The following is a 26168-nucleotide window of genomic DNA, read 5'->3' on the forward strand; positions in this document are numbered from 1 at the left end:
ACTCATTAGGAGATGTTTTCAACAAACGGGTTTTTGTAGTTATGATGAAATACGCAAAAAAAAAATTCTCTCCAAGTCCACATATTATTTTTACGCAGTTATTGGCATGTTTGAAGGCTCACGGTGTTCCATTAAGGATACCAATTGTACACCACAGATACCACAAATTCTTCTATGAAAGAGAGACATCGAGAGGTTTTGTTTCAGATTTTTATCATCAATTACTAACATCCTCATATGAAACCCTCCATCTAGACTCAGTCTAGAGGAGGGATATACCAGACCTGGAGATAGATTTTGATTGGCAAGAAGCCTGGGCAAATGTTCGACTTGCATCAAGGAACCCGGACCATCAACAAATCAATCTTAACTATATTCACAGGACATACTTAACTCCTATAAGACTGAACAAAATGGGTCTTAAACAAGACCCCAAATGCTCCTTATGTACAAATGGGGACGAGGGGACATTTATGCACATGTACTGGGACTGCCCACCAGTTAAGATATTCTGGAAAGAAGTGACCCAACAATTATCAAATCTCTTAACTCTGAATATACCTGTACACCCCTCTGTATTACTGCTGAATGATGTCTTTGAGTGTGCAGTACATCCACAGCTAAAGAGATTGGTTTGATCTGGTATCACAGTGGCTAAAAAGCTGATAGCATCACGATGGTTTCAACCGGAAAAGAATTGCCGGAAGGTCTGGATTCTTACATATCTCAATGTGATTTATCAAGAAATATCTACAGCAAGAATTTTGGGTCTCAATGAATCCAAAATGACAATGTGGTTAGAAGTGGTGGAGAGAATAAAAGCTAGCATATAAAGGTAGTGTCTGGTTAGGAGCGAGGGATAATGGATGGATTATCCAATGGGGGGTCCGGGGGGGGGGGGGGGGTACGAGCTAGAGCATATGTGTGTAGGGTACTAGATAACAGGTATTAGGGGTATATCCTGTATAAGACATTTAACTAAATGGTGATTTCATTGGATATGCACTGTTAATTAATGCTTGTATATCTTATCGTGTGTTGTCATGTTTGTTTATATGTTTGTTTAAAAAATAACAAAAAGAGTCCAGAAAAGAGTATATACATTTGACGTAAAAACTGTACATTGGAGGAGGTTGGGTGGGGTTGGGTGGGTGGGTGGGGGGGGGAAACACTGTACAACTGTACAAGCAAAACTGTACATTGGAATATTGACAAAACCATACTAGGTAATTTACTGTACATTGGAGGGGGTTGGGGGGGGAACACTGTACAACTGTACAAGCAAAACTGTACATTGGAATAACAAAACCATACTAGGTAATTTACTGTACATTGGAGGGGGTTGGGTTAGGACATTTACAGGTAGGGTTGGGCATCGTTTGGATTTGAACGATTCCGGTTCCGATTCCGATTCTCCATATCGATTCCTGTTCTGAACGATTCTCGATTCCGATTCTTTGAGGTGCAGGTCACAGCTTATTTCGCAGGAGAATTTTATTTTTTTTGAAAATGTTAAATGTTTTTCATACTATTCACATTTTCAGTTGACTTGATACAGTTTAATTTGGTTGCTGTACTGTAACTAGGGTATTAATTAACAAAGTAAAATTATATATATTTTTTTTAAGAATCGATATGCAGATATGTTACTTCCGGTTCCAGAACCGGAAGTTAGGAACCGGTTCCTAATTAGAACCGGTTTTCGGTGCCCAACCCTATTTACAGGGGCCAGTTTCGAATTGCAGTCTCCTGTAGGTGTTCTTTGAGAGTGGTTTTGAAAGTGGGTAGTGATTCACATTCCTTTACAGCTTTGGGTAGGGTGTTCCACATTGATGTGGCATAATTGCAAAACGTGTTTAGTCCCTTGTTTGAGCCGAATCTGGGTTTAACATGATTTGTTGAGCTCCCTCTGGTGTTGTGATCGTGGTATTCACTGACCTTTGGGAAGTATTTTGACATGTACATGGGTACCTTGGTCGTGTAGTGTATCTTGTAGACCAGGCCCATTGCAAGTTGCTGTACTCTGTCGTCTACTCTAAGCCATCCTAGGTTGTCAAAGTGGGCAGGGGTGATGTGGGTTCTAGGAGTAAGGTCAAGTAGTAGTCTGACCAGTTTGTTTTGTGATGTTTGTAATTTAGTTTTTAGGGCCTTTGAGGTGCTTTGGTACCATGAGGTGCAAGCATAGTCGTAGTACCCTTGAATGAGTGCTCCTGCCAGAGTCTTCAGGGTATTCTTGTTTACCAGAGAGGAGATCCGGTACAAGAATCGAGTTCGTTGGTTGACTTTTTTTTATTACATTGGATGCCATTTTGTCACAGGAAAGATTAGCCTCTAGGATGGAACCCAGGTAGGTAATTTCATCTTTCCTTGTGACAATATTGTCACCCACTGTAACTGAGAAGCCGTCGGTCTTGCTGAGTTTGTTATTTGAACTGAAGAGAATGGACTCTGTTTTGCCCATGTGTAATGATAGTTTGTTATCAGCGAGCCATATGCAGATTTTGCCGAGTTCAGAGCTGAGGGTTTTTTCAACCTGTAACTTGTTCTTTTTGGAACGGTGTGTGTCCTGTTGTGGAAATTACCAAGAACAAAGGATGAGCCGTTGTGAAATCATTCCGACATGAGTTATTAAAAAAAGAACATAGTTTATTCATCGGTGGCCACAGTGAAAAAGTGATCAGTTTATAGAAAAACACACGTTTACACACAAGCGTCTGACCAGAAAGTGACAAAGAGCCCTGGTCAGAACGTACATTAATACACAATTGAAATGACGTCCACTAGACATTCAGAAAGGTAAACAAAGTCTGCCCAGCAGGGGAGAAATGAATAACCAGCCTTGGCTAGGCGGTGTTATTTGTTATGTCTTTAACTGGAATGGGAAACAACCTTGCTAGAAAAGGAAAAGATTAGGTCAAAAGTCATCCTCTCCCCACACCTTTGAGTTCTTAAAGGGACAGTAGTGTCTACTATAGTCAGGCTAGTTCACTAGTTGGTCATATTAAACCAGCCAAGCTGTAAGACATGTATTTTAACACAGATGTATAGATAACATTCCCATAACAGTCCGGAGAAAAAAAGGATTGCAATGCACATTTTTATATGGGGCGACAGTGGCTTGGGAGGTAGAGCAGTCATCTGGTAATCCGGAGGTTCCCGGTTCAATTCCTGTGTCCTTGAGCAAAACACTTACACCCCCCCCCCCCCCCCCCCCCAACTGCTTCCAATGAGCAGGTTGGCACCTTGCGTGGTCGCCTCCGCCGTCGGTGTGAGTGAATGGGTAAAAATGTGAGGAACAAATCGTGAAGCTCTTTGGATAAAAGCGCTATAAATGCACCATGTACTGTAACTGCATTTGTATTCGTCACACCAGGACAACCCATGACACATGTTGAACAGATACAAGTAGGAGAGGAGAGGCAGGGAGCATGTTGTGCATCTCGGGTTCGGAAATAAGTCGCAGTGATAATAATCAATAATCAATTTAACATTCATAACTCATGAGGATTTAAGACAAGCTTTTGAAAATGTAGGAAACATTGCTCATCATGGATCGCTTCAATCCCACTCCTGTCCTGCTCAGACCTACACTGTAAAAAAAAAGACGAAATTTCACAGGAAATTCTCTATTATTTTACAGATTACTTTTGTTTTTCTACTTTAATTGTAAATGCCATAAAACACAGTACATTTCCTTTTATCAAAATATTAACCATTAAATAAAGGTTGTAATCTGTAAATGTATTTGATTTTACAGTAAGTATTTGGCAACCGTTGCTGCCAGACATTTACAGTTTTTTTTACAATCTTCTTTTTTACAGTGTACTCACACCTGTTTCAGACGCACTCACACCTGTTTCAGACCCACTCACCTGTTTCAGACCCACTCACACCTGTTTCAGACCCACTCACACCTGTTTCAGACCCACTCAAACCTGTTTCAGACCCACTCACACCTGTTTCAGACCCACTCACCTGTTTCAGACGCACTCACACCTGTTTCAGACCCACTCACACCTGTTTCAGACGCACTCACACCTGTTTCAGACCCACTCACACCTGTTTCAGACCCATTCACACCTGTTTCAGACACACTCACACCTGTTTCAGACACACTCACACCTGTTTCAGACCCACTCACACCTGTTTCAGACCCACTCACACCTGTTTCAGACACACTCACACCTGTTTCAGACCCACTCACACCTGTTTCAGACGCACTCACACCTGTTTCAGACCCACTCACACCTGTTTCAGACCCACTCTCACCTGTTTCAGACGCACTCACCTGTTTCAGACCCACTCACACCTGTTTCAGACCCACTCACACCTGTTTCAGACGCACTCACCTGTTTCAGACCCACTCTCACCTGTTTCAGACCCACTCACACCTGTTTCAGACCCATTCACACCTGTTTCAGACCCACTCACACCTGTTTCAGACCCACTCACCTGTTTCAGACCCACTCACACCTGTTTCAGACCCACTCACACCTGTTTCAGACCCACTCACCTGTTTCAGACGCACTCACACCTGTTTCAGACCCACTCACACCTGTTTCAGACCCACTCACACCTGTTTCAGACCCACTCACCTGTTTCAGACCCACTCACACCTGGTTCAGACCCACTCACACCTGTTTCAGACCCACTCACACCTGTTTCAGACCCACTCACCTGTTTCAGACCCACTCACCTGTTTCAGACGCACTCACCTGTTTCAGACCCACTCACACCTGTTTCAGACCCACTCACACCTGTTTCAGACACACTCACACCTGTTTCAGACCCACTCTCACCTGTTTCAGACCCACTCACACCTGTTTCAGACCCACTCACACCTGTTTCAGACCCACTCACCTGTTTCAGACCCACTCACACCTGGTTCAGACCCACTCACACCCGTTTCAGACCCACTCACACCTGTTTCAGACCCACTCACACCTGTTTCAGACCCACTCACCTGTTTCAGACCCACTCACCTGTTTCAGATGCACTCACCTGTTTCAGACGCACTCACACCTGTTTCAGACCCACTCACACCTGTTTCAGACCCACTCACACCTGTTTCAGACCCACTCACACCTGTTTCAGACACACTCACACCTGTTTCAGACCCACTCACACCCGTTTCAGACCCACTCACCTGTTTCAGACCCACTCACACCTGTTTCAGACGCACTCACACCTGTTTCAGACCCACTCACACCTGTTTCAGACGCACTCACCTGTTTCAGACCCACTCTCCTGTTTCAGACGCACTCACACCTGTTTCAGACCCACTCACACCTGTTTCAGACGCACTCACCTGTTTCAGACGCACTCACCTGTTTCAGACCCACTCACCTGTTTCAGACCCACTCACCTGTTTCAGACCCACTCTCACCTGTTTCAGACGCACTCACCTGTTTCAGACCCACTCACACCTGTTTCAGACCCACTCACACCTGTTTCAGAGCCACTCACCTGTTTCAGACCCACTCACCTGTTTCAGACCCACTCACACCCGTTTCAGACCCACTCACACCTGTTTCAGACCCACTCACACCTGTTTCAGACCCACTCACACCTGTTTCAGACCCACTCACACCTGTTTCAGACCCACTCACACCTGTTTCAGACCCACTCACACCTGTTTCCAGTCAGTTCCTGGTGTAATGCAAGAAAAACAACTCAAGAATCACAGTTTAAAAGTTTATTGAATGATCAATAATATGCAGTCTATCAATACAGCAAATTCCATTCATGTACAGCACAATAAAAAAAGAAACGGTATATTTGCACAAAAAAAAGATAGAAGAAAATCACCAAAACTGCTTTTCTCATAAAGCTATTTGATTGATAAAAAAAATTAGACACCCTATTTGGCCCCAATATGTAGAAAGGCACATTTGGATTAACAATGGAGTGATTTGCATACAGTGATAATTACCCTCGAAATCACTGACCTTCATCACCCAGTGTGACCCTGATAATTGTTCCAACATGTCAACATTACAAACAGGCTCCGTTTAGAACCCCACAGGGAATTGATTAATCCCCCATTGGAGATGAATGGCAACACATTCTCATCAACATAATCCAGATTTAATATAATCCAACAGAGCTGCATCTACTGTGTAACATGAAACACACACACACACAAACAGATGTTTTACATATTCTAAGGTAACAGATATCCCCTTCCTTTAAATAATACAAAATAAAAACAAGCAGTACATCAATTCAGTTTTGTTCAGGCACCCGAGTGTCTTCCTAATATGGCTTTAAAGTAAAAACAAATATAAGTTAACAATTGACCATATTCACGGCGGTCATTTTGCTCTTATGTCATGCTCAGGTTGGAACAGGGTGGAAAGGAACCCAACCAGAGTATAACGTATAAGAGCAAAATGGCCACCATGTGAATAATGGTCAACTGCAGTAAGACAAGGGGTTAACAGGCCAGGATATCCAAACAGCTCATAAATCATTAGCTCCTCATTTGCATAGTTTTTCCTCCCATCTGACCTTCTCTTGCGGTTGAGTTCTGATGATTAAGACACCCGTCAGGATCAAGGGAATCAAATATAGATTAAAAATATAAAATAAAAACAAAACCATGCAGAATGGATTTCTCTCGCGAGGAGCGGTTGGAACTACTCGTTTCTTTGCTGCCATCTTGTGAGCTGCCAGCTGGGGGCTGGCTGATTAAAGTGCTGCTAATCGCCTCTCCGCAGGGGAGCTCACTTCACACCCAGCTCCTGCCAACCAGAGTCCCAGAACCAGCCGCTGAAGGCAGATGCAGTGAAGACAGAGGTATGATCCGGTACCCCCGGGACCAGTGCTTGTGCCAACCGCTGCAGCACGTCAGCATCCATCGTGTGCCCGAGAGGTCACTGTTCAATAACGCAGCGTCACCTCAGGAGCACTCTATTGCCCATTTCTCCCTCTTCAGTGTACATTAAAAATCAACCCGTGGCTTTACAACATTCAACATCCTATGACATATCAAACAAACATCGTGTCTACAGTTTCAAAAAAATAAAATAAAGATATATATATGTACACATTTCATCATATGCCTTCAAAGAAGGGTTATGTTAGATCCTCAAGAACCACACGGGCTTCAAACTGCTGGTTTCCTAATAAAGACTATTCCATCCTGGGTTTAAAGGATGAACATTCTAAAAAGCAAAAAGGCAAAATACAGCCTAAAAAATGATAAATGACCACCTTGAATGTTTAGAGTTGTACATCAAACACACTGAGACACACACACACACACACACACACACACACACACACACACACACACACACTCATCTGTACTCTCACACGCCTACAGACATGTACACACTGACACACACACACACACACACACACACACACACACACACACACACACACACTCATCTGTACTCTCACACGCCTACAGACATGTACACACTGACACACACACACACACACACACACACACACACACACACACACACTCATCTGTACTCTCACACGCCTACAGACATGTACACACTGAGACACACACACACACACACACACACACACTCATCTGTACTCTCACACGCCTACAGACATGTACACACTGAGACACACACACACACACACACACACACACTCATCTGTACTCTCACACGCCTACAGACATGTACACACTGAGACACACACACACACACACACACACACACACACACACACACACACTCATCTGCACTCTCACACGAACATGGCTGGGGACATGAAGCTGTCCCCCCGGTTGACATTGGAGCCTTCAGGCAGGTCATGGGGGACTACGTCAGAATAAGGAGGCGGGATCTCGTGTCCGGGGTCATCCCAGCCAGTGGGGGCAGCAGAGTAGTAATGCTCCCTCTCCTCCTGGTCATACGCCTCATCCTCAGTGTAGGTATCCAGGTCCTGTCAACAACAAGCAATAACGTGGAATCAATAAATGTTAATTGACCTGTGATGTAGGCAGAGAACAGCCAAACAGAGGTAATCATTCATTAATTATTTATTTAATTATTTCATGGTCATAAAATATGAATGGTTACACAATGAATAATGTATAATGAATGAATAATGTAATCTTGTCGCTTGTTTAAAAGGGGAACGTCACCCAAATTTAGAATTCAAATATGATAATTCCATGGCCCAGGAAAGTTCAATCACTATTTGTGAACACAAGCTACTCTCTCCCGAAGCCAGAAAGCAGGGAAGTCACACGCAAACCTGTGATGCCATGACGTATAAAGTCTGGAGCTGCTCCACAGACAAGGAATTGAAGACAGAGTTTGTGGACCTGCAGAATTTTCTTTGGAGTTTTTATATTATCTTTATCTTACAGTAACCTAGTAACACACTCACTTCTGAAACAGAACATGTATCTGTATACTCATGCTCTTTGAGTGTCTAGAAAAAGAGAAAAGCGCTATATAAATGCAATTAATTATTATTATTATTACTCAGAACATGCATCTGTACTAAGAACATGCATCTGTATACTCAGAACATGCATCTGTACTAAGAATATGTATCTGTATACTCAGAACATGCATCTGTACTAAGAATATGCATCTGTACTAAGAATATGTATCTGTATACTCAGAACATGCATCTGTACTAAGAATATGTATCTGTATACTCAGAACATGTATCTGTATACTCAGAACATGTATCTGTATACTCAGAACATGTATCTGTATACTCAGAACATGTATCTGTATACTCAGAACATGTATCTGTATACTCAGAACATGTATCTGTATACTCAGAATATGTATCTGTATACTCAGAACATGTATCTGTATACTCAGAACATGTATCTGTATACTCAGAACATGTATCTGTATACTCAGAACATGTATCTGTATACTCAGAACATGTATCTGTATACTCAGAACATGTATCTGTATACTCAGAATATGTATCTGTATACTCAGAACATGTATCTGTATACTCAGAACATGTATCTGTATACTCAGAACATGTATCTGTATACTCAGAACATGTATCTGTATACTCAGAACATGTATACTCAGAACATGTATCTGTATACTCAGAACATGTATCTGTATACTCAGAACATGTATACTCAGAACATGTATCTGTATACTCAGAACATGTATCTGTATACTCAGAACATGTATCTGTATACTCAGAACATGTATCTGTATACTCAGAACATGTATCTGTATACTCAGAACATGTATCTGTATACTCAGAACATGTATGTGTATACTCAGAACATGTATCTGTATACTCAGAACATGTATCTGTATACTCAGAACATGTATCTGTATACTCAGAACATGTATGTGTATACTCAGAACATGTATCTGTATACTCAGAACATGTATCTGTATACTCAGAACATGTATCTGTATACTCAGAACATGTATGTGTATACTCAGAACATGTATCTGTATACTCAGAACATGTATCTGTATACTCAGAACATGCATCTGTATACTCAGAACATGTATGTGTATACTCAGAACATGTATGTGTATACTCAGAACATGTATGTGTATACTCAGAACATGTATCTGTATACTCAGAACATGTATACTCAGAACATGTATCTGTATACTCAGAACATGTATCTGTATACTCAGAACATGCATCTGTATACTCAGAACATGTATGTGTATACTCAGAACATGTATGTGTATACTCAGAACATGTATCTGTATACTCAGAACATGTATCTGTATACTCAGAACCTGTATCTGTATACTCAGAACATGTATCTGTATACTCAGAACATGTATCTGTATACTCAGAACATGTATCTGTATACTCAGAACATGTATACTCAGAACATGTATCTGTATACTCAGAACATGTATCTGTATACTCAGAACATGTATCTGTATACTCAGAACATGTATGTGTATACTCAGAACATGTATGTGTATACTCAGAACATGTATGTGTATACTCAGAACATGTATCTGTATACTCAGAACATGTATACTCAGAACATGTATCTGTATACTCAGAACATGTATCTGTATACTCAGAACATGTATCTGTATACTCAGAACATGTATCTGTATACTCAGAACATGTATCTGTATACTCAGAACATGTATCTGTATACTCAGAACATGTATCTGTATACTCAGAACATGTATCTGTATACTCAGAACATGTATCTGTATACTCAGAACATGTATCTGTATACTCAGAACATGTATGTGTATACTCAGAACATGTATGTGTATACTCAGAACATGTATCTGTATACTCAGAACATGTATGTGTATACTCAGAACATGTATGTGTATACTCAGAACATGTATGTGTATACTCAGAACATGTATCTGTATACTCAGAACATGTATCTGTATAATCAGAACATGTATCTGTATACTCAGAACATGTATGTGTATACTCAGAACATGTATGTGTATACTCAGAACATGTATGTGTATACTCAGAACATGTATGTGTATACTCAGAACATGTATGTGTATACTCAGAACATGTATGTGTATACTCAGAACATGTATGTGTATACTCAGAACATGTATGTGTATACTCAGAACATGTATCTGTATACTCAGAACATGTATGTGTATACTCAGAACATGTATGTGTATACTCAGAACATGTATGTGTATACTCAGAACATGTATGTGTATACTCAGAACATGTATGTGTATACTCAGAACATGTATGTGTATACTCAGAACATGTATGTGTATACTCAGAACATGTATCTGTATACTCAGAACATGTATGTGTATACTCAGAACATGTATGTGTATACTCAGAACATGTATGTGTATACTCAGAACATGTATGTGTATACTCAGAACATGTATGTGTATACTCAGAACATTCCCCTGGGTGTCCTTAGTGTCACTTCTACCATCTGACCCATTGTCATCGTCTATGAGCAGCTCCGGACTTCATACTTGATGAAATCACAAATTGGAGATTTGGAAACTCTAGCTTTTGGATTAGGAAGAGCGGTTTGTTCTCTACTACTATTGTTGTACTGTCCTCCTAGACTACTAGACTACTAGACGAATAACATGCATGAATTCTGAAATCTTCTTCAAGATGTCAAGATAACCACTGTTGCCCGTCATGGCCGAGCAGCAATGGTGAAATATGAAGATGGACAGCAAGTAATACTAAGAAATGTGAAATGATCAATTCTTCACATTTTGGTGTCTGTATTCAGTAGCAACAGACAGGTATGCTTGTGTCAACATTCCAAAGATACAGACGGGACCAAAAAAAAAAACTGTGTTTATAAGGAATGTATATACAACGCAACTCCTACTTCTAAGCTACTATAGCAGTGCACTGCTCCTACCGTGACGGGCTCAGCACTCTGGGTAGAGTAGTTCTGGTTCTGCAGAGGTCGGTCCTCGGACACCGGGTCGTGTGCGATGTTCAGCTGCAAAAGTACACGTACATAGTAAACACACACACACGTCTCAGACGGCGTCACCTTGACCTTGTGCGTCACAATCTGTCCAACATGGACGCCACCAATGACACGGACTCACCCTGTCGGTGGAGACGTTGTTCTTCTTGGGGGGAGGGGGCTTGTGCTTGGGGGGACCACTGAGAGAAGCGGGACATGGGTGTCTCATGTTAGTCTACGTTGCATTAGAAAACATATATAGTTCTGAACTGACCTCTGATTAACAGAGACACACATACAGACAAGGGGGGGGGGGGGGGTACAGCCCCACTCACATTGAAAATAACATTTGTTTATAGTATTGAATGGTAGATCATAAAAAATCATTGAAATTGAAGTGTCACACACACACACACACACACACACACACACACACACACACACACTCACTCTTCATTCTTGTTCTCTCTGTGTTTGCGGTACATGGCTATGGCAGTTCCGATGATGGCCATCAGGAGGATGACCCCAATAATGGCTCCAATGATACTGCCTGTAGTAGGACCCTTCTCTGGCAGACGAGTACCTGGGAGACAGAGAGAGAGAGGAAGAAAGGAGGGAGGGGGGGGGGAGGAGAGAAAGATCATTTAAGAGGAGACCAGAGACACGGCTGTGCGTTGTCATTATATGTTTACAAATTCTTGTTCGTTTTACAATAACATCATTTATATATACTGTATATATTTATATATATAAGTCACATACTGTTTAATAAGACTAGGTCACGCATTGCGGAACAGAGACTATGTAACTCGATACTCGTGAATAAGAGAGACCTAATATAGAAACAAGAGACTGTGATGAGAGTGTGTGTGTATGTGAATGAGAGAGAGTGAAAAAGTGAGGGACTGTAGGGAAAAGGTCCGTCTGTAATTGACTATGGTGACATAATATATATGCATGCTGCCTCTTCAATGCTAAAAAAGCTAGACAGTGTGTATCATGCTTCTCTGCGCTTCATCACTAGTGCCAAAGGGCTTACTCACCATTGTGTGCTTTACCAAATGGTAGGATGCACCTTTCTGTACGTACGGAGGAAATCCCACATGTTTGTTTTTATATATAAGGCCATCATAGGGAAGCTTCCCCTATATCTTTCCAACCTAATTAGCTTTGCCTCTAGCAGCTACCATACCAGGTCCACAAGATGGCTACTTAAAAGAAAAAAAACGAGAATAAACACTGAACTAGGAAGAACAGCTTTTTCAAGCTTCGCACCTTGAGCATGGAATGGGCTACAGGACCATATCCACTTAGATACCGTGGTCTCTCTCTGCGAATTTATATCTGTATTACATAACTTCCTACAAGAAGAATGTCGCTGCTTTCTGTAGTCGGGTCCAAACTGAAAAACTGCAAAATTACTGTATTACCCTGTATTTTACTGTCGTACACTTTTACTATTATGTAGACTATTCTGTTTTTGTGTTTACATGTGATTTATTGTATATTGTATACATGCACTTTTATTATGTTCTTGTGTGATGTATCGCACATTTTATTGCTGTCATCTTGGCCAGGTCTCCCTTGCAAAAGAGATCTTGTATCTCAATGGGACTTCCTGGTTAAATAAAGGTTAAATAAAAAAATAAAAAAATAAAATAATTAGCGTGTAGACTCACACAGGTTATTAGGAGAACCAGAGATGTCAGACACAGAAGCTCCACTAATGAACCATGACCACACTGAACACACAGGCGCACACACACACAGCTTTGTGATGTGTTTACCAAAGGTACAATCCGGGCTCATTATTTTGCAGTATTCCCAGGGGATTATGCTAATGAGGGGGCGGTAAAGGGCAGGGTGGATCTGAAGCTCATTTGACAAGAACAAATCCTGAGCTGGTAATTGGACGGGTCATGATTGAATGTTGGAAGTCCTCTAATTACAGCTCCCCCTCAACAATAGCATCCTTTGAATATTTCCAAAAATAGCTCTTCTTTCCTTTCCTTCTTGAAAAGTGTCCTAATAATCACCTCCCTCTCTTCCTGCTGGGATATGACCTGCCATATCATGTCATCCAGTCCAATTATTCTTCCCAATGGCTTTAAAAGTATTTACCCCTCATTAACCGTTTGCATTATGCGGTGCTACGAAAACGTGAAATAGTTTGAATATGGTTATGCAAGATCTATTCAATGTATTCCATTCTCTCTCTCTTTTTATTAAATTTTTTTTTATCTTTAAGGCATTTTTTCCGCTTCATTGGATTCCGTGAAGAGAAACCGATAAGATGGTAATCCAACTCAGTATCATGGAAAAAATAGTCTACGAACAGGTCGAAAAGTACCTTGCGGGAAAAATAACTAATCTACGAATTCCAATCTGGCTTCAGAACATCCCACTCCACTGACACATGCCTTCTCTATTTGAACGACTACATCAAACAAGAGGTGGACGCGGGAAAATACTGCGGCATGGTCATGCTGGACCTACAAAAGGCCTTCGACACTGTCAATCACCCCATTCTGATTGACAAGTTAAAGCGATTGCTTTTGATAGTTCATCAGTGAACTGGATGCAATCCTGATTCCTACCTGGAGGGGAGAGAACAGATGGTGGAGGTAAACGGTGAGCTGTGGTGCATAAGGAAGCATACTAGGACCGCTACTGTTCCTAATTTATGCAAATTAGTCATCAGCTTATGACTGCAACTTGTTCCTGTTCGCGGACGACTCAGCCCTGCTTACAGGTTGAAAAAACCCTCAGCTCTGAACTCGGCAGAATCTGCACCTGGCTCACTGATAACAAACTATCATTACACCTGGGTAAAACAGAGTCCATTCTCTTTGGATCAAATAAAAAACTCAGCAAGGCCAACGGCTTCTCAGTGCGTAACAATATTGTCACAAGGAAAGATTAAATTACATACCTGGGTTCCATCCTAGAGGAAAATCTTTCCTGTGACAAAATGGCAACCAATGGTGCTTGCACCTCATGGTACCAAAGCACCTCAAAGGCGCTAAAAACAAGATTACAAACATCACAAAACAAACTGGTCAGACTACTGCTTGACCTTACTCCTAGAACCCACCTCACCCCTGCCCACTTTGACAACCTAGGATGGCTTAGAGTAGACGACAGAGTACAGCAACTTGCAATGGGCCTGGTCTACAAGATACACTACACGACCAAGGTACCCATGTACATGTCGAAATACTTCCCAAAGGTCAGTGAATACCACGATCACAACACCAGAGGGAGCTCCACAAATCATGTTAAACCCAGATTCGGCTCAAATAAGGGACTAAACACGTTTTGCAATTATGCCACATCAATGTGGAACGCCCTACCCAAAGCTGTAAAGGAATGTGGATCACTACCCACTTTCAAAACCACTCTCAAAGAGCACCTACGGGAGACTGCAATTCAACACTGGCCCCTGTAAATATCCTAACCCAACCCCCTCCAATGTACAGTCATTTACCTAGTATGGTTTTGTCAATAGTCCAATGTACAATTTTGTTTGTTTGTACAGTGTCTCCTCCCCCCCCCCCCCCCTCAATGTACAGTTTTACTTGTTTATACAGTGTGCCCCCCCCCCCCCCCCCCCCAACCACCTCCAATGTAAATTACCCAGTATGGTTGTCAATATCCCAATGTACCCAACCCCCCCCCCACCCAACCTCCTCCAATGTACAGTTTCTACGTCAAATGTATATACTCCCGTTTCTTGACTCCTTCTGTATCACAAACAGTACTGTATTTGCAAATCTGGTATGTCATAAATGTATAGATGTAGCAGTACTGTCTATCTGTATGTCATGTATGTCATATATGTCCTGATGAATTGAAAATGGGGGACCCTGATGTAAACAAGACGAAATTCTTTCTCTGGTCTGCATCCCCTTAACAATTGTGTGTATTGAGCTGTACTGTATTGTACCCATTCTGCAATCTGTTAATAAAGTTTTCAATCAATCAATCAATCAATGCCACTGCGATAGTGTAATCGTTTCCCAACTTTCCCTGCACTGAATGAAACCCTCGGGTGTACTAGGGTACAGAATCAGAGCAAAATCTGCATATGGCTCGCTGATAACAAACTATCATTACACATGGGCAAAACAGAGTCCATTCTCTTCGGTTCAAATAACAAACTCAGCAAGACCGACGGCTTCTCAGTTACAGTGGGTGACAATATTGTCACAAGGAAAGAAGATATTACCTACCTGGGTTCCATCCTAGAGGCAAATCTTTCCTGTGACAAAATGGCATCCAATGTAATAAAAAAAGTCAACCAACGAACTCGTTTCTTGTACCGGATCTCCTCACTGGTAAACAAGAATACCCTGAAGACTCTAGCAGGAGCACTCATTCAAGGGTACTACGACTATGCTTGCACCTCATGGTACCAAAGCACCTCAAAGGCGCTAAAAACAAAATTACAAACATCTCAAAACAAACTGGTCAGACTACTGCTTGACCTTACTCCTAGAACCCACCTCACCCCTGCCCACTTTGACAACCTAGGATGGCTTAGAGTAGACGACAGAGTACAGCAACTTGCAATGGGCCTGGTCTACAAGATACACTACACGACCAAGGTACCCATGTACATGTCAAAATACTTCCCAAAGGTCAGTGAATACCACGATCACAACACCAGAGGGAGCTCCACAAATCATGTTAAACCCAGATTCGGCTCAAATAAGGGACTAAACACGTTTCGCAATTATGCCACATCAATGTGGAACGCCCTACCCAAAGCTGTAAAGGAATGTGAATCACTACCCACTTTCAAAAACACTCTCAAAAAACACCTAAGGGAGACTGCAACTCGAAACTGGCCCCTGTAAATGTCCGAACACAACCCCCGCCAACACCCCCCCCCCCCCCACTCCTACCCCCCCCCCCCCCCCCCCCCCAACCACCTCCAATGTACAGTCCCACCCCCACCTACCCAATCCAATGTACAGTTTCTACGCCTAATGTATATACTCTTTTCTTTCTGGACTCTTTTTGTATCACAAATACAGTACTGTAATTGCAAATCTGGTATGTCATAAATGTATAGATGTAGCAGTACTGTCTATCTGTATGTCATGTATGTCATATATGTTACGATGAATTGGAAATGGGGGACCCTGGTGGAAACAAGACGAAAGTCTTTCTCTGGTCTGCATCCCCTTAACAATTGTATGTATTGAGCTGTACTGCACTGTACCCATTCTGCAATCTGTTAATAAAGTTTTCATTCATTCATTCATTCATGTAGTATCTGCTACCAACCACATGGTGGTGCTGTGTCTCCTCTAAAACCCCGAACTGGGCATGCAAGTTCCAGTTTCCCCAGCGGTTCATTTCCCAACCTCTGTCGACGGCCCTTCTCTTCCCTTCTCCTCATTCCAACATTGTGTCTGTTTATCTTTCCTCGTCGGTCAATTTCTCTCTCTCCCTCTGAGGAGTTTCCCCCTGCTGAAGTCTAAGGAGCGCCCCCCTATTTGCTTCTTTTATCTCTAAACCACTGCCATTCTCCTTGGAGAGACCCAGGTAGAATAACCTTATTCATTTAGCCCTGTCGCATCCTTTCACATCAACCCCCCCCCCCCTGACGGCCCCTGACGGAGGAGAGGAGCGAGGCGAGGAGCGAGGAGAACGAGCGGGCCACTTTAGAGAATTGAGGAGGTGCAGTCTGTGTGAATGACTGAAGATCGTGCCCTCTGTGTTGGCATGGACACCGGCCATGCCTTGCACTAATGAAATCTGCCAGACGGAGCCAGCCTGTTAGTGCGTGTGCGCGTGTGTGTGTGCGCGCGCGCGTGCGTGTGTGTGTTCCAGAACGACGTGCCAGGCCAAATTGCTGCAGTTCTCAGCCAAGGACATGCTCCATGAATTTAGTAGGACAAACACGCACCTCATGAAGATATATTGTACATTAACACAGCTCGTACACAAACAAACGCACGTACAGTACATGCAAACAGTGCACACACACAAGCAGCTGGCAGGGGCATCCTGTCTCCATATCCCTGTCTGTCACTCATTTTGACATATTTACACAAACACAACCGTCTCTAGTGTGTACTGCTGCCCTGCGGCTTACACCCCATCAGACCCAAACATGCACATGCATAAACAAACATAGATGTAGTAGACACACACACACACACACACACACACACACACACACACACACACACACAAAGCAGCATTACACTCATTGCAGGAAAGACAGAGAACGAAAGACTAAGTAAAGCAGAGTGTGCGGCTCTGTGTGGTCTGGTTCCATCTAGCAGTGAACCAGTACTGTAGTGGAAACATCCTTAGCATTCAATATTTTCCCATTGAATGGTAAGAAGGTGGTCCATACTTCAAATTCAGTTAAAGGTCATCTCCACTCGCTCTAAGCAGATCAATGCAGCCAGGACCATCCACACTGACACACATGTAGCAGCCCCACACCCCTCAGCCACTCCTGGCCAGCCGCTCAGCCATACACCACCACACTCCCCAGGGACATGGAGGAGGAAGGAGACCGGGACAGATGCATGAACACCGGTTCAATCTGGTTCAACTCACTGTCGCTGGCTTGAGGGGGAATAGCTCACACAGGTTTAGAAATATCATCTATACCATCTTGCAGAACACAGCGTTTCTTTAATTATGGGTCCAAACCCAAGCGGGGAGTTTGCAGGCTTGTTTAGTTTGGAAACATGAATACTTGCATGTTTAAATGGGCCTCAAGGCAAGACTACATTTACTCAACTTTTGGGCCCTGGGCTGAGAATCAATGCTCTCCAGAGGACCAGAAGACACACAGGCACATCCAGCTACAGTTCTTTAGCCTGGAACTGGAATATCTTCATGGTTCAATCTCAAAAGTCAAGCCTTGCATTCCTTACATGCCCTCTCCTCACCACTTTCTCAGAGAGATCAGGGAGTCCCGCCCCTGGAGCCTCCTCTCCCAGTCACATTTGGAGACCACAAGGGCAGTATGAACCCGCCTGAACCACTTTATTTCACCACGGACATTGGCATGTTCCTGGAATTTGTAATGGTGAAGTGTTGCAAGATAAGGCAAACACAGCCACAGATTCATCATAAAAGAGGGAGAAAAGCAAAGTCAAAACATGCTAAAGTTAGATTAAATCAAATATGAAGCCTTCTCCGTGTACTGTAGGGGTGCCTATCCCCAATATCAAGCCTCATCTGTGTACTGTAGGGGTGCTTATCTCCAATCAGTTTAGGCTTTTGTGTTTTTATAAAAAGAAACTTCCAAAGAGATTTGGACAACGATTCTCAGAGAAACTTGACAGATAGATAGAGGAGGTGAAGAGAAAAGGAGAGAGGAGGCAAGGAGAGGATGTGCGGAGAAGAGAGGACAAGAGGAGAGAGGTGAGGAAAAGAGAAGGAGGTGAAGGGGAGGAAAGGAGACAAAGAGAAGAGGAGACGAGAAGAGAAGAGAGCAGGGAGAGGACATAGAGAAGGCGAGGAGAGAGAAAGAGGTGGTGAGGAGACGAGGACAGAGTGGGGGGGAACAGGAACAAACCAGTGAGATGGCTTCTGTGATTAAGAGGCGAGCTCCAGATAAGTAGTGAGGGATTTCCTGGCTGCCGCCTGCGACTGGCTGATCACACACTGAGGGGATGAAGCAGAGAACGGGAACACAAAGATCTGACATGGCTCCCTTTCTCTCCCTCAATCCCCTTGTTCTCTCCCACTCTCCCTGCGTGTTTAGTGTTTACACCTCTCCCTGAGGAGATTAAGGTTAACATTTCTGGCCTAACCGCAGTTTCCCCCACATGGGCTGGACGACACTGCATTCACCGCTGCCCGGTTCCCCCTCCTCTCTAGATCCATCCATACATCCAGGGTGTGTGTGTCATCGCGCCCTCCATTCATCCATCCATCTGTCCATCTGTCCGCCCGTCCGGGGCGCTAGGGTTGCTAGGGGGTGTGTGCGTCATTGATCCCTCCATCATCCATCCCATCATCCATCCAGGACGCTAGGGGTGTGTGTGTCATCGATCCCCCCAGTCATCCATCTCTCCATCCAGTCATCCCTCCATCCCTCCCTCCTGTCGTCCTGCTCCACTGCTGCTATGGTTTGGGATTCTCTCGTTTGGCCCATTAATACGACTGGGCAAATCTGCAGCGTCTCCGTCTGAATCTCTTATCTGCTGTGCGTAACAAGCAGAGATAAGCCTATTTTTATTACCCTTTCTGATCTGCTGGGCAAATCCCCCCACATACACACATGGCCATGCATAGACACACACAAACGGCCATGCAGACACACACATGCACACTTTGCACAGATATACACATGTGCAGACACACATACACACACTGGTGCGTACACACACACACACACACACACCCGGCCATGCAGACACACACATGCACACTTTGCACAGATATACACATGTGCAGACACACATACACACACTGGTGCGTACACACACACACACACACACACACACACACACACACACCCGGCCATGCAGACACACACATGCACACTTTGCACAGATATACACATGTGCAGACACACATACACACACACACACACACACACACAATTCACTGAATCCACACAAACAAGCAGACACACACACTTACATTAATTCACTGAATCCACACACAAATATTTAAATGTACCATGCCCTCAGCAGTATGTAGATCTATAGGAGGTGAGGATCAGCCAGCCTGATTGGTCTTGGCCATGGAGATTAGCAGGTCACTGGCCATTGGCACAACAACCCCACCGTGGCTGAAGATAATTTACTGTGGGCCCTTTTAAAAGGGACAGCACAAAACAAAATAAGCAAATCCCGGGTTGTTGGTGATGCAGCGGGTATTGGGGGCGTGCCACGTCATACTTCACGGGTTCGAGTCTGGTTTGTCACACGTCATCTCGTCTCCGTCCCACATCCTTCCGCTCACTTTCCATTCCACGCTCTCTCGCTGAGCAATATAATCTCCTTGTGATGGAACAAAAAATCCCAATCCTTGTGTATGTGTTTCAAAGACAAAGGGAGGGACACATTGAAAGTAATATTTAATTTTTTTAAGTGGGTGAACAGTGCCCTTAGTGGCAAACCCAATAAGACACTAGGCTACCTGCTGTCGTGGGGCGAGCACAAGGCTATAGTGATCACAAGGCCTGGAGATGAGATTACGGCAGGATGAATTTACGGGCTGTGATAAGAGATTAAGATGGAGGACGGTGCATGTAATCCCATTGCTCACAGAGAGAAGAGGGAGAGGAATGCTATCCCCAAATCCAGAGTTTAACAGGGTTACCTCACAACCCATCGAACCTCTCATTCATTCATTCAGGCTGGTATGGGCTGGGCTAGGCACATGTACGCACACACACCCAGCACCATAGCAATACGGTGACTTGGTAACCAACCACAAACATAATTACACCGAATGTAAGGGAGGGGGGGAGGGGGGGAGGGAGAGGTGGTGGAAAGGTACGGTAGAAAGGCAGAATGGCTACATCAAAGAAAGGCTTGTGGCCACGCCGCCGGTCTCAACGCCACTTATGTGAGCTGCAGCCTTATTATACTGTACACACACACTGTATGCACACGCACACACACACAGTGTCATGCACACTCACTCACGCACTGTTAAATTATTCACCGTCGAGGTAAGTGCCACAGCCTCAAGTACTACAATTACTTGCATGAAAACAGCAGAAGTAGGCTACTGCACCACTTATCAAACACAATCAAATGAGTAGAAACCCGATGTATTTTTAGAAATCATACAGACGACAAATCGGCCATTGATTGCGTTCGTCTGGCTTGTCCAAACAAGACCAGTTGAATGGCTCCAAAAGATGCAGACACCCGTCCACCTGGCACGGCGGGTAGACTGAAATCAACATACCCACAGGATTTCCTCTAGTGGACAATCCAGGTGTGTGTGTGTGTGTGTGTGTGTGTGTGTGTGTGTGTGTGTGTGTGTGTGTGTGTGTGTGTGTGTGTGCGTGTGTGTGTGTGTGTGTGTGTGTGTGTGTGTGTGTGTGTGTGTGTGTGTGTGTGTGTGTGTGTGTGTGCGCATGTCCTGCGGTTCCTGTTGCACATCAGGGTTGGTCAGTTCTAATCTACAGTGATTCTAGAGCTCAACCAAATACATGTCAACTGCCTGGGGATTAAAGTCATGTTACTGTCACTGTGCCTGGGTCTACATACCGTACAGTGTGTGTGTGTGTGTGTGTGTGTGTGTGTGTGTGTGTGTGTGTGTGTGTGTGTGTGTGTGTGTGTGTGTGTGTGTGCGTGTGTGTGTGTGTGTGTGTGTGCACTCAAGTGTGTGTTGGGGCATTTTAAAAAGCTCTGTGTATGCAAGTTGGAAACTCAGTGTGTGTGTGGGTCACTGACGCTGATCTCGCTCTCTCTCTCCAGGGAGACAGTGTGCTCTCTGCCACAGCGCATTAAAGCTCAGTCAGTCGCCTTGGGAGTAGAGTATCTCTCTCTACATCCATCCCTTTATTTTTCTCCCTCCATCTCACTCAATTCCACTGCCCCCCCCCCCCCCCCACTATTCCTTTCCCTCTCTCTCCATCCTTTCAATTCTCTCCCTCCTTCCATCTCTCTCAATTCTACTCCTCCCTCTCTCTCTCTCTCTCTTCCCATCTCCCTCCACTCCAATCCCCCCCCCCCCCTCGTTCTCTATCAGACAAGGTCGCTGCATGCATCTCCCCACATCTCTTTCAGTTCTACTCCTCCCACTCTATTCCTATACCCCCCCCCCCCATCCCTCCCTCTTCAGTCCACTCTACCCCCCCCCCCCCCCTCCTCCCGCTCTCTCTCTGACAAGGTCGCCGTCTGCATTTCCCCATCTCTTTCTGTCAATATTTACAGTTCACTTTTCTATCAGCAGTGAGGTGGCCAGCAGGTAGAGGCGGGGGGGCGGGGGGGGGGGGGGGGGGGGTCTGCATTAGACAAATATAGCCGTCCACTCCAGAGTCCAGACATGAAGGGTCTGTAGTGTGATGAGCATTCACTCACTCACTCACACCGATAATGAAGATAGCTCGAGCGTCTGCCTCCTTCATTTGGGGCCGTTATAACTGCTTTCATCGAAAGACCGACATCTACTTTGAAGTGTAAAAGGTACGATTTATCTCCCGCCGCTTGATCTTTTCTGCCGAGTATCTTCAGTGTGCAGAGAATAACCGCTTGCTCCTCGCTATGGAACAGGAAGAGGTTTCCCTACAAACAGCCTGGGAAGTCCTGTGAGGGAACAGTGGGAGGGGTGTTGGGGTGACGTCTAGAGAGACTTGCTGAAGCAGCAGTAGGAGGTTAATTGGCGCAGGTGTGGCCGATATCGCTAATTAACCTCTCCCTTTTTATTCCACAGCGGGACCGGGACAAGGAGGGCTCTCTCACACGCCGAGTGGACGAAGAGTGCTCGTCAGCTTTGGGCAGCGAGCGGAGACTTTGTGTTTTTCCTTTTTAATTATTTGTTATTAATTATTATTCGTCTCACCGCCAGTTCACTTGAAGTGTGTGAGTTTAAAGGCCATGTGGGGGGGGGGGGGGGGGGGGCGCGCCACTTGTCTGAACCCCAGGGGGCAGCGTCCACAACTGCTAGAGGAACAACTTTGAAATGATGCCTCATTTTTCTCCAAAATCGAGACCATCCAAACTGGTCTCAACAACATTCAGGGTCTCGAAACACAGGGCGAGCTCTGATGGAGGGGACACAGACAAAAACGTGTGTGAAAAAATACCGAAAAGGAAAATTCCCCCCTGAAGGATAAAGTTGATGAACAGAACAGAAGTTGGTCATCCAACCTTCATTTTTATTAATGTTCCTGAACAAAGTGAGGGAAGAGGCACGGTCGACGAGGAGAACCTTGGGTCGTGGAAAGGGCTCACCGTTCTCCCATCTTCAGCTCGAGTTCTATTGACGAGCTTTGTGTGCGTTACATAAATACAAAACTATAATGAACCCCCACAGATTCAAAAGTAAAAACTCATCCTAACTAATAACTGCAAGTTCGCATTGTGTTTTCAAAGGGATCAACAGAAAGCTCAGAGTCCCGACAAAGACTGGTGGGGTGAAAACGCAAGCTGCTGCTGAAATACTATAAAATTACCTGTTTCTCTCAGAAGTCTCTGCTCACCCTTTATTAAAGTTTATTATATCCTTTTGGATAATCCATTTTATTTGCAATAAGCAGGGCCCTCCCTTTGTGCACATGTGTATGCTATGTAGCAGTCTGAGCCTTTATTAGCTCCATTTTAGTTAACTCACTCACTTCTTGATTTCACTTCTTGAATATGATTTCATTTTCTGTGTGTGTGCATGTGCGTCTGTCCTGTTTGTTTCCATCGCTCCCCACCCTCATCACCTTCTCCCTCCCAACTCCGTTTTCTGACCCATTTTTATGTACAGCTACAATTGAATCAGCTAAAGGTTTAAAGGTTTAAAATTAGGAGCCCTGTTTTAAAAATCTATCTCCTCAGAGCCCGGGTTACTCTTAATCTTCTTTATATAATAACACTCTTTTAAAATAGTATTTTCATTAACATTATTCTTCATGATAACAAACATTTAATCATTGGCAACATGTATAGGCCTCCCTCTGCTCCGACTGACTCTACAAAGTGAATTTAGTCAACAATGAATTCTCTAATTGAGGCCTAATGAAATTATTATCTTGGGTGACTTCAATATTAACTGGCTTGATCACACAGCTCATGTGGAGTGTGAGTGACTCTATGGGAGTCTTATAAATGCCCCGAAAAGTCAAACAGTACTGCATCAAGCTAGCCTATTGACCTGAGCCGCTAGCCTCCAGTACCGCCCGGCCCAAACCCGGAGCCACAACATTGAGGCGAGGTATGCGGAGAAGCCCAACTGGCAGCCTCACATATCTCCTTAGAGATACCATTAAATAGGGCCCATGAAGTAGCCACACTCCTTGTGGAATGGGCATACACCCCTGATGGCATCTCCTTGCCAATATAGCCATAGACCATGGCAACTGCCCCCACAATCAAGTGCGAAAGACGCTGTTTAGACAAGAGAGCGACCCCTAACCGGATTTGAAAAAAAGCACAAAAACAGCTGGTCACTATGCTTCTCTGAGGGAAACGGAGAGAGACACAGCTCTAGATTGCCCCTCAAAGTCGGCTCGTCTTGAAGAGCTGCATCATTGTGAGGAGAAGGAGGTCAACACTAGGTGATATATCTTGGGGAGGGGCGGGACTCCCCAGATTCTAGCCAATCCTTTTTGCCTAAAACGTGTGTACTTCAAGCCAATCGCATATGAGGATGCTCTCCCCCATAGAGTGAGCTGTGAGCTTGGATTCCTTCAGAGAACAAAGGTTACATACGTAACCAGATTGTTTTATTCAAGACCTAATTGCCATTAACTGGGATCGATTTCAGTTCATTTGTTTGGTTGATGATGCATGGACCAGAGTTAAGGTAGACATTATCCTGGATCAGCTCACATCTTATCAGCCTTTTCAAACAAAGGGATACAGTCTAAAGATGCTGCTCAAACTGTATTACTTCTAATGGTACATTTGTCTAAATATTGTATTGAATAGGAAGAAGTCCTAAAGCAATGTGACAAAGTTGTTCATAGCCCATTGAGAAAGTTGATTAGTTAAAAATATCTTGGACTTTGCATTGCCCCTGAACACTACTTTACATTGATTTTATCATCAAGATAACATAAGGTTGTCTGAGTTCACTTTATCACTCAATTAATGGTTTCACATTTCAATTCAGAAAAATAACTATTTCTCTTTTGTCTATGTGTAACTAGGAGGGATATGCGAAAAGACACATTTTAACAATAAAATAATCTTCTTAATGTTGTATATAATTCTCTTTGTAGATGTTATTTGAGGTGTCCATACAGAACTCACCATTGTGTCGTGTCTGGTGCATCACTTCATTGGTTGGAGCTGATCGTGGATTATAGGAGAGGACAGCAGGAGACACACACACCACTGATGATAAACGGGGCTACCGTGGACAGGGTGAGCAGCTTTAAGTACCTAGGGGTCCACATCTCAGAGGATCTGACATGGTCAACACACATAGACTCAGTCGTAAAAAAGGCGAAGCAGCGCCTCTACCACCTGAGACAGTTAAGTTCAGAGTATCGGGGAAGATACTCCAGTCCTTCTACTCCGGAGCTGTAGAGAGCATCTTGACTGGAAACATCACTGCCTGGTATGGAAACAGCACGGCACAGGACAACAAGGCCCTACAGAGAGTGGTGCGCTCAGCCGAGCGTACCACGGGTATTGCACTACCTCCCCTGCAGGTTCTATACAACAAGAGGTGCAAATCCAGAGCCTGCAGAATAATGAAAGACCCCCACCACCCCAATAACAGCCTGTTCCAGCTGCTGAGGTCAGGCAGACGCCTGCGAACCCCAGCTACTAGGACAGAGAGGCTTCGGCTCAGCTTCTTCCCCCAGGCCATCAGAGCCTTGAACATTGAGTGCCACAGAACACTGAACTATCCACACACAAGCACACATGAACACACACATGACACGCACGCTGTGCACGCTCACACACTAGCAGCAACTTTAACATGAGCAGGCACACACTCATGCCGCACACGCTCACACTTATGGCCAAAAAGGAAAGGTCACCTTAGAAATAGTATAACAACAGTAACAGTGTATTGCACTACCAAAGGATCTAGCATGTCCTATATGCTCTGTAAATAACTATGTACAGATACCGAGATGTCCCACCATGTTACCTGTTACCTGTTTATTGCACAATGTTGT

The 26168-nt window shown here is 44.0% G+C and overlaps 1 protein-coding gene across 1 annotated transcript in view; it reads right to left on the reverse strand.

Moving 5' to 3' along the window:
- Positions 1–5680: 5680 nt before the first annotated feature.
- The window catches only part of LOC311245851 (nectin-2), a 237198-nt gene continuing 216710 nt past the window's right edge, over positions 5681–26168 (reverse strand). The window contains exons 7-10 of the mRNA XM_084335863.1: positions 11831–11963; positions 11523–11580; positions 11327–11410; positions 5681–7911 (exon numbers count right to left, since the gene is read on the reverse strand). Coding sequence (XP_084191989.1) covers positions 7714–7911; positions 11327–11410; positions 11523–11580; positions 11831–11963 — 473 coding nt within the window. The 3' untranslated portion in view covers positions 5681–7713. The remainder of the gene's footprint in view (positions 7912–11326; positions 11411–11522; positions 11581–11830; positions 11964–26168) is intronic.

The sequence above is a fragment of the Notolepis coatsorum genome (assembly GCF_963971535.1).
Source record: "Notolepis coatsorum genome assembly, chromosome: 19".
NCBI classification, from domain to species: Eukaryota; Metazoa; Chordata; class Actinopteri; order Aulopiformes; family Paralepididae; genus Notolepis; species Notolepis coatsorum.